The sequence below is a fragment of the Terrapene carolina genome, unplaced genomic scaffold (genome assembly GCF_002925995.2).
Source record: "Terrapene carolina triunguis isolate 2854851 unplaced genomic scaffold, T_m_triunguis-2.0 Scaffold103, whole genome shotgun sequence".
Lineage (NCBI taxonomy): Eukaryota > Metazoa > Chordata > Testudines > Emydidae > Terrapene > Terrapene triunguis.
In genome coordinates, this window is record NW_020664454.1 from 2,403,177 (window position 1) to 2,413,084 (window position 9,908).

At 46.5% G+C, this 9,908-nt stretch overlaps 1 protein-coding gene across 1 annotated transcript in view; it reads left to right on the top strand.

Moving 5' to 3' along the window:
• Positions 1-6,858, top strand: part of LOC113406531 (tetratricopeptide repeat protein 22-like) — a 17,913-nt gene extending 11,055 nt beyond the window's left edge. Inside the window, exons 4-7 of the mRNA XM_026651803.1 lie at positions 264-382; positions 2,571-2,732; positions 5,314-5,466; positions 6,123-6,858. Coding sequence (XP_026507588.1) covers positions 264-382; positions 2,571-2,732; positions 5,314-5,466; positions 6,123-6,653 — 965 coding nt within the window. The 3' untranslated portion in view covers positions 6,654-6,858. The remainder of the gene's footprint in view (positions 1-263; positions 383-2,570; positions 2,733-5,313; positions 5,467-6,122) is intronic.
• Positions 6,859-9,908: the final 3,050 nt, after the last annotated feature.

A 9,908-nucleotide genomic window follows, 5' to 3' on the forward strand; every position in this document is an offset into this window, starting at 1 on the left:
GCAGCGTGTGGGCAGCTTGCACTGTCACTCTTCATGCTGCAGATAAACCAAGTACTCCAGGCTCCTGGGCACTTCTCAGAAGCACTAAATTCACTAAACTAACCTGACTTTGGAAAGCATCTTTTGTCAAAGCAGCTCAGTGAATTCTTGTTTCCAAAGTGAAAGGCCCCTTCAACCTGATTGTGCAGGATGGATAGCTTCTAATGTTAGTGTCTTTACTGCTAACCTGCTCTGACTTCTGTTCTCCACCCCCCACCCCCCAGCTCTGGCCTGGTGCTACCTCGGGATGCTGCTGGAAAGGAAAGAGACGTTTTCCACCACCCCGATGGGGATCCATGACTGTGGTTACTCTGGGACTGGGCCCCTTGATTGCTTTGGCAAGGTGCTTTTTTACTTCATTGCTAGCGTGTAACAAGAAGACTTGGGGAAGACCCCATTGCTCACTCCTTTCCACCTACATCCCCCATAAGCCATGCAGATTGCCATTTCTCTCCTCCGCATTCCCTTCTTATCTGCTCCTTCCCCGTCACCCCATCCTCATGCCTCCTTTGCCCTACTCCGAGGCACTCCAGAATGAGCAGTACATCTAAGACAAAGCCAGCAGAGCTTAGGATCTCTGTCTTACACAAGCAGACCTCACCATCAAGGACACTGGGTCAGATTCTCAGGTGGTGTGAATCAGTCTCGTTCCACTGATGACAAGAGCTACCACTTACTGCAGCCCAGGGGCCCAAGCTGTAAGATGAGGCTGGAGGAAGCATCCAGGGGTTAATTTTTGTTCAGAGTGAAGAAGTTCTAGGGATGGGAGAGTCCCGGGGAATGGAGAGAAGGGAGAAGGATTAGGCCGGGTGTTTGTTTTACCCCCCCCCACAGCCTCCACCCCTTATACAAGCACCTGAGCCTCACACTGACTACACCCCTGCTCCCAATATAACTGAGGAATCACATGCTCCATTGGCAGCCTGCCTGGGTTACACGTGCAACTCAGCAGTCCTGCCAGCTCTCGGGTTAAGATTATAATCACGCAAGGCAGCGTTGGCATGTACAGGCCTAAGCCACCCATCCAGTCAGGATCCAGAGCTAAACTCTCCCAAAACTCAGGGCTGGCTTGAGCCATGGTTTGGGCTCACAGCCACCTCTGCCAAGAACAGTGGCTAAGTCTATTGCCGTTATCAGTCGGGTCTAGCCTTATAGGAGTGCATGAAGAGGGCGGGAGAAGGAGTCTCCTCCCCTTTCAATGCCCTATACAGAGTGCAGGCACAATTCCAGTGCCTGCACTGGCCACTCCATGGAGGGCTGGCAAGGAGGCAGGGCTATAACCCAGTCCCCATTCCACAATGGTCGGGAAAGCTCCCCTCATACGACGTAGGCCCGCACCCATACTCTCCCCGCATTGCCTCCCAGAGTTCCCTGCTGGGATAGTGTGGCTCCAGACCTGTCTCTCTACAGCCCTTAATCAGGCACCAAGACGCTGTGGTAATGGGCCTGATGTATGAACCTAAGTCAATTACTTTGGAGTTTTAAAAAAATAGCACGTGGAAAATTTAAGGTGCTTCCTGTTTCTGAGGTAATAACTGTGTCCTCACTTAAATAATGTAGATGCTGAGGTGCTTATTAGTCCAGGGTGTCAAGGCCAAGTCGTGAGCAGCCAGATCTAGTGGTCAGAGCTGGAGTCCACAGTCAGGAGTTGAGAGTCAGGCTGGGTCAGGATACCGGGAGATCAGAATCACAAGCCAGAGGTCAGGAGCCGAGTCAGGTCAGGATACTGGGAAGTCAAGCCAGGGGAGCGGGAAGCACCCAGTCCAGAGCACAGTGAATCCCAGTTGTTCAGACAGCTTTCCTGTTCCTGACTTAAGTAGGGCCAGTGAGCCAATCGGCTGCTCTGGGACTTCATCAATAGGATATCAGGGCGGACCCTCAATCTGGGGCTGTGTTTCCTGGGTCAGAAGTTATCAGCAGGTTGCCAAATGGAGGGTTGAAGCGTGGCTGCTCCTGTGGGCCTGGGTTCGAGGCCATGGGTTATGACACAGGGTATGGTTACTGCTGAGTTAGCAGAAGGAATCATTGGGTGGTGGCTTTTCTAGGCCAGAATCTAATGCCTCTCCTTACAATGGGTAGCTTATGCTCAGCCAATGATCCCGTTGACTTTAATGGGGCTGGATCATGCATGGAGAGAGGTGCTACTCAGTGAGATAGGGGATCAGAATCTGCCCCTAAATATTTCTGAGAAATGACTGGGTTTTTCTTCTTCCTCTTGTTGGCTAGGTGAAATGAGAAGTTGAGGCAACCATGTTTGTTGAGGGCATGTAGATGCCAAGCCCTGAGGGAAGCAGTAAAGCGGAGTGCAGGAATCTGCCTATTTAAAAGTACCGCACCATTGTGAGTCAGTACCTGTGCAGCTTTTGAGTCATCATCTGAGTCACAACAAACTACAGTCAGTCAGTCACAAAAGCCAGTCTGTGAATAACACAGACGGTCCAATTGAATCAGGGATGTTTCTGGGCCTTTGATCAGTACAGTAAGGGGCAGTTCACTGATGGGAATATGTTTTGCTTTCTTGGTTTCAAAAGGCAATAGAAATAGCTAAAGACAATCCTCCCACACTAAACCGACTGGCAAAAATTTTCCACTTCCTGGGCAAGCAAGAAATGGCTATGGGAATCTGCAATATGGCGCTAAATCTCCTACAAGATCCAGAGCTCAACTGGCAGGCCTACTGCACGCGGGCCAAGGTACGTTGCTTGTCTTTGATACCAAAGTCTGAACCAAGAGCCAGAGCAGCCCCTAACCTGGCCAGGGACTGGCCTTGTGGCAATATTTCTAGCAACCTCGTCATTTGCACAAGATTTGAGGCTATGCTAAACTTACCAAACAAACCCAACAACTCACATTTCTGTCTATGTCATTTTGCTTGATTTCTGGAGTCTTCTGGAGTGGCACCTTGCACAGGCTTCCGCTCGTCCTGGGAAGCCCATTGGAACATACAATTTTTTTCTGAAAGGGACTGCAGCCTCACCTTAAAAAAGTAAGGCTCCGTTGTAGCAAAGCGCGTAAGCACTTTTGTCACTTTAAGAACATGCATAGTCCCGCTGACTGAAATGGAACTATTCACCTGCTTACAGTGAAAGATGTGCTTATGTGCTCTGCTGAATAGGAGTGAGATGCCTCATGTGCTGAAAGTGAAACAGGTGCCTAAAGTTCTGCTGAATTGGGGCCTAAATTTAAGAAACTAAGTAAGCATGTGCATTTAGTACCCTTCATTTCCTCTTCTAACCTGTTGTGCAGTGTTGCTTTGTGATGTGAAACAGCTGCCATGTTCCACCCCAGAGGTGGCTGTATATCAGTGGTGGGTGAAATGATCCCTCTGTTTAGTTTGTTACTCACTTTGGGACACTTCTAGATAAAAGGCATCCCAGGAGATATACACCGTTGCTGTAAATATTAATAATTATGGAAACTGATCTGGCCCATTGAGGTATCAACATTTCTCATTCGCTGTCATTACACAAGAGCAGGTTGGTGGAATCTTGGGCCTGATCCAAAGCCCATTGAAGTCAGTGAGAATCTTCCCAGCAGCTTCAATGGCCTTCAGATTGGGCCCCAAATCACAGGGAGGCACTTGAGTTCCAGCAGAAGGTAATGCTGGTTTCCTGCCACTCTCCACCCAGAATAAAAACCTACCACTGCCTCCCTCCTTCCAGGAGCCAGCCTGACTCTATGTGTTTCCATTAAGGGCTTTACTTGACAGAAGATCTATGAACTTCCAAAATGCAGAATCCCGTGTAAGGCCATTGATCTGCTTTTCAAGCCCTGCCAGCCGAGTGCAGTCAGCCAACTGGAGAGGGCATTTGCCAAGATCCACAGCCTCTCTGTGCCACTGGTGAATATTGGAGGCATCATTTGAATAAGCATCTTCATCCCTGAGCGGCTTGCCAGCTGATTCACCCAGGATACAGGGCCCCAGGGGAGATTTCTCTTGGAAAATGGGGCTCACCAGGCCTGGCCTTGTACTCAGGAGTCAAATTCCTCTTCGTGATCTGAGGAGCCTTTCACTGATATGGCTCCTGGAAATGGCTCTGTCTGTGCCAGTGGGATTCCACTAGGGATTCCTGATAGCTTCTTTTCTAGCGTTTAGCTTCAGCTATCATTGTCCTGCGCTATGTGATGTGATAGTCAAAGCAGTCACCCAAAGGGAAAATAAACTGGGGAGGAAGGATGGTCTCATAGTTAAAGAGCCAGCCTGGAGATCTGAGTTCAGTGCTGGCTCTGCCATGAACTCACCTAGGGTAACATTTTCAAATGTTAATAAGTGACTTAGCCACCTAAGTCTAATTTTCAGGCATTTGGGAGCTGAAGTGCTATTGACTTTGAATGAGACTTAGGCTCCTAAATCATTTACGATCTTTTGAAAGTGTTACCCTCTATCTGTCTGTACCTGGGTGTCCCCATTTGTACAGTGGTGTTGATGATTCCTACCTCAAATAGCCGGGAGTATTGTTATTGGTTATTTCCTATTATAACAGCAGCAAAGTACTGAAATGGGAGTTGGTTGGGTGGTTTTTAAATAAACCTGAGATTAATTCTCACTTTATTTATTTTTTAAAACATGAAATATTCAATTCCTTAAGAAATAAATTACCTCACAAGTGAATGTTCAGGCTGTCCTGGGTATCCTTAGTGTGTGGCTAGACCTGTCCTTCAAAGGAGGTTTCTAATTTCTCTTGAAGCTCAGCTGCATGCAGGTATGAGGCCAAAAAAATGCAGCATTAGGGCGGTTTCTGAAAGCCAGACTGTGTCTTAACTAGACTCAGCTTCAGAAGACTACAAAACAATATAAAACAAAGGGCTTGATTCTGCAGTTCTTACTAAGTTAAAACTCCTCGGATCGCCAATGGGGTGCAGTGGTGCAACTGACAGAAACATGTAGTGCTCCCCAATTCTATTCATATAATAGGATTATTAGATCAATTGGTAGTTACATCCTCATCACTGTGAAAGGGGATTCCAGTAACTGGTCAACACATCTCCAGGAGGTGTGTGGAAATATGTTGTCTTAGGCACTCAGACACTTTGGTGATGGGCAAGATAGACAGCTCCTTGGCTCATGTAACTTGGCTTGCAGTGGAGCTACACTGATTAACCCCAACTGAGGATCTGGCCCAATGTGTTCATTTTTTTTTTACTAATATTAATATATTTAGTGCTATATATGTTAAAATGGCCCTACAAGCATGAACTAACCCCAAATATTGTGGCAGGAGGGATAACATTGAAACTGGATGTATACCAGAATGAGTTTCCTCCTGTGTTTAGATCCACATTAAGCTCTATCTGCGAGATCTGGAACGTGCAAAGATGGGTTTGGGAGGCATGCCAGACAGGAAAAATCTCACCAGTGCTAAAGAGGACCTTGAAAGCGTTGTAAAGGTTTGTCCGTGCTTGAAGACATACCTGGACATAGGCCAGGTGAGTAAATACACAGATGCTCTCCCAGTGAGATCAGCGGCTGCTTTTTTCATGTCTTCATGTTTTTATTTACATTCACTACTTAAAGAAACAAGAGGAACAATAGAACATAGAAACCCTGAAGGCTGAGTCCTGGCTCTTGGGGTATGTCTGTACAGGAAAAGCTGAACAAGGGCTAGCCTACACAAGCTAGCTTGAATCCAATTAGCAGTGAAGATAGCACAGTGTGGGGTCCTGGGAGGGCTAGCGAGCCATGTATATACTCGGTCCCTGCTGGGCTTCTACTACCTGTGCTGAAGCCCACACCGCATTGTCTTCACTGCTGTTGTTACCAGTGCTAGCTGGATTCACGCTAGCTTGGGCAGGCTAGCCTGTGCACAGCTTCTGCTGTGTAGACGTACCCTAAGAATCAGTGTAGGGCCGGAGGTGGAGGGAGGTGAACTGGAGGGCTCAAATGATGGTTGTGTATAATGTATGCAGACTGGCCCAGAGCCTCAACTATGCCGTGGCCACTTTGCGTGGTCCACTGGTGGATTCTGCTAACGAATGTTACCCCGGCGTAGTGCAGTCTTCTCAGGCAGTAGTAAAAGGCTCTGCAGTTTCCCTGTAAACCACGGCTGTGAATCTGCAGTCATTCTGTCATTATGTCCTTCTAGGTCTACTATTACATGGGTGTTGATGCCATGCAGGAACTATTCCCAGTGGACGAGACTGCACTGGACAATGCTTTGGAGTTCTTTGCGAAAGCCATGGAGTTTGACCTGGGAGATACACTACCGGAAATACAGCTGCTTAGGGGGAAATGCCTGCGGCTTAAAAATGAGGAGTCCAATGCCATTGGGTGCTTCAAGCGAGCCATAGAACTGGACGATGTGGGCTCCACCTACACAGAGAGTTTCCGGTGCCTGATGGAGACACTCCTTATACTGTTCAGTCAGAAGAGGGTGAATGCCGAGATGCTGATGCAGGAGGTGGAATTGTGGGTAAAGAAGGCTGAGGAGAAATACCCAAAGCAGCGTGTCCGCCAGGAGCTGAGACTGGTGTGTCGCAATCACACAACAGAGGTGATCGAGCTCTCCAAAGCCATGGTCACCAGAGGGAATACCGAGCTGGTGAAGATGCTGTTTGAGACAATAAAGACTGACTTTTCCAAGCCCAAACTAAATGAGCGATCACTCTCCTTCTGAACAACCGACGTTGGAATCACATCATGCAGCACAATTGCCTCCTGGCTGATACTGTCTGAACACACCTAGCTCTCTGATCTCATCAAACAGGCAGTAGACAATAACTAACCATTTAACTCTTATCCGCAGATCTCTGAGCAGTGTGCAGAAGTGGCCAAGTATTACTGTCTCTGTTTCACAAATGGAGAAACTGAGGTACAGACCAAATAATGAAAAGTGATCTCTGATTATGGGTGCCTCCAATTTTTGAGTTCACTCCAAGCTGTGAGTGCTCAACCCCTCTGAAAATCAGGCTCCAGGTTTCTCAGGGTGGACCTGGTCTGAAATGTGCTCAAGGCCACACAGCAAGTTACTGGCAAAGCTGGAAGTAGAATCCAGATCTCTTGCTTCCCAGACTGCCACCCTATCCGCGGGACAACTCTGCCTCCATTACATTCTGGGGATGTGATATCATCCACTATAGAATAGCCTCTGTGCTGGTGTTGGTCTCCACTCAATTATCCTCCTTTTCATTAAGTGAATGCAGCTAATGCAGAGTTCTGCTCCTGCAAACTCATTGGGAATTGAGGGTGCTCAGCACATGTAGGATCAGGCCACAATCCTTGGATTTCATTTTAAACAAATGAATAACACATCTGTTAATAAGGTAAGAAAGATTTTAGTGCGGGAAGGAAACATGATCTGTTGAATACTAGACAATCTCAGATGTTCAGTCTTTTCTACCTTACGCTTTTATACTGCCTCCCATCACCATAGTATCTGATCCCCAACTCAGCCCTGCACTGGTTGGGAATCAAACACAGATCTCCCATCCTATGGTGATAAGCGCAGTATAAAGACCTGTATGAAATGGACACATGCACAGTGAGAATTTTACCATTAAACCACCAATACTAATAACTGAACTAATGATGGTTGTTGGGGGCTCCTGGGAGCACCTAAAATTCTTCTGAATTGGGATGAAGTTTGAGGTGGTTTCTCTGCCTCTGAGGGAGTCTCTTGATACTGCTGACTCTGGCCTGGTGCTCATAAAAATACTTCTGAGGGGCAAAGATCTTCAAGTTGGGGTGCATCAGATGGCGCAGAATGCTGGGAAGAGGATATTTTCCTAACTCAGGGCAAGGGTTTCATCTCTTTCTCTTTCTCTCATGAATGTCCTCTGTATATTTTAGTGGAACAAATTATATACCTTTCCAGCAAAGCTGTGTTTAATGTAAGTTTCTTTGTCTTTTGATTTTTGCCTCATTCTCTGGTTTTACATTAGTTCTGAGAAAGCATTTTGTTTCAAATGACTAGATTCTCTCTCCTTTTCCGTGGGTGTGCATATCTCCAGCACCTAGGTTTATCACGGAAATGTTTGTGGGGGTAACTGTTAGCAGCACATCACTGAGCCATACGCATATTTTGTTTTATGTGAGGTGCTCTACCTACTTTTACTGGATTTCTAATGGAGTTTTAAAGATATGAAAGGCGCTTTCCATGATAATACTCTGAGGGCCTAATCTTGCTTCCATTAAAATAAGTCACAAATTTCCCATTTTCTTTGGTGGGAAGGGAATTAGGCCCTGGAAGAAGAACTTAATTACAATAACAAACAAGAACCAAGACACAGAGTTGGGCCTCTTTCCAGCTGCACAACAGTAATGGTATGTAGAAACCACCTGGGCACAGTGGGGTCCAGATAACCATGTTTACGCAATACACACAACATGCAAGGTCAGTTATACAGATATACTGTTACTCTGGCAGCTTTCTAAACCATAGAACACAGTGAGCACTACTAGAGGGTTCACAAACTATTTAAACAGATACTACCCAATTCCTATACGCTAAACAGAACAATGAAAGGGCCAAGGGGCCCTGCCTGCATTGTGGTTGAAACTGGGCTGCTGTTTCTCTGCCTTTTAGGATGCTCCCAGGTTATTATTACCTGGTAATGCCTGAAATTAATTATCCTCAGTTTCTGAGAATCGCTCTTAAAGTATCCCAGCTTCCAAGTAGCGGTACAATGAATTAGCAAGTAGGTATGTGAACCACGGCTCTCTGCTGGAGGAAATCAGCACTGCTTAGCTGTTTGTTGCCACCCTATAGGTGGTAATTTTTCTTTAGCTCAAGTGGTAGTGGCTGTGAGTTCTACCCCCGCTATTGCTGTAAAGTTCCAAATGGGCATTGAAATGGAATGCGCAGCGCCGTAGGGCTGGGGAGATACAGCATGGTGACAGTCACAAAGATCCTATATGGCCATGGATTTGTTACAATATTTATATTTCCTGTCAACATAATTTATTAAATGAAGGTGATAACATTTGTTTAGCAGCGTATGACTCATCAGTAAAACAGACAGATGGAAACCAAATTATATATTACAGAGGAGACAGATGATGTGTTTCATAAGGCATATGTGAATAACGGCATCAAATAACATTTAGTCTTATAGCCGCTCTATCAATATTTACTGGGCGCGCAACATGTAAATAAAAATGGCTGCATATTGATTTTTCATTGAATAAAGACATTTACACTGTGAAAGTGTAAAAAGGGACAAGCTTGCCATTTCTTCCACGTTGCTACTGTCTACTGAAATTGTTTCAATCATTATTATCTTTATTGTTATTGTGGTAATGCCTACAAGCCCCAAATGAGATCGGGGCCACAATGTGCCTGGTGCTATTTACACACACATAACACAAAGACAGTCCCTGGTGCAAAGGGCTTACAATCTAAGTATGTGATGAGATACAACAGGTGGATACAACAAACAGGGTGGGGGATGAAAGGGAACAGTAAGGCGGGTCTTGTTGCTGTCAGAAGCAGCGGTCACAGCACACCAGCTATTTAGGAATATGTTGCCTCATTTCAAAGCAATGTCTGTAGAAATTAATTCTGCTGCATTAATGTACCTACTGGCCACTCTTCCTTGACTGACAGCTGAGGGCAGCTCCATGCACTCGCTGCTTGACAGCCTTTACCCCACCCCTCAGAGGGAGGGAGGGGAGAGGAGAGACAGCCTGTCACGGTACCGCAGCAGCAAGCCTCTGAGCCCAGGTGAACAGACTCAGGCTTGTACTAATAACAGCTGTGTAGAAAGTGCTTCTAAGTCATGGCTCATGCGCGAGCTTGGGTCCTGAAGCCCACCCTCCTCCCTAGGCTTCAGAATGTGAGTTACAACATCTTCACAGCCAACTTTAGTGCTGTAGCCTAAGCCGCAGTCTGTTCACCTGGGCTGGGAGGCTCACTGCCACAGGCTGGGTAGAC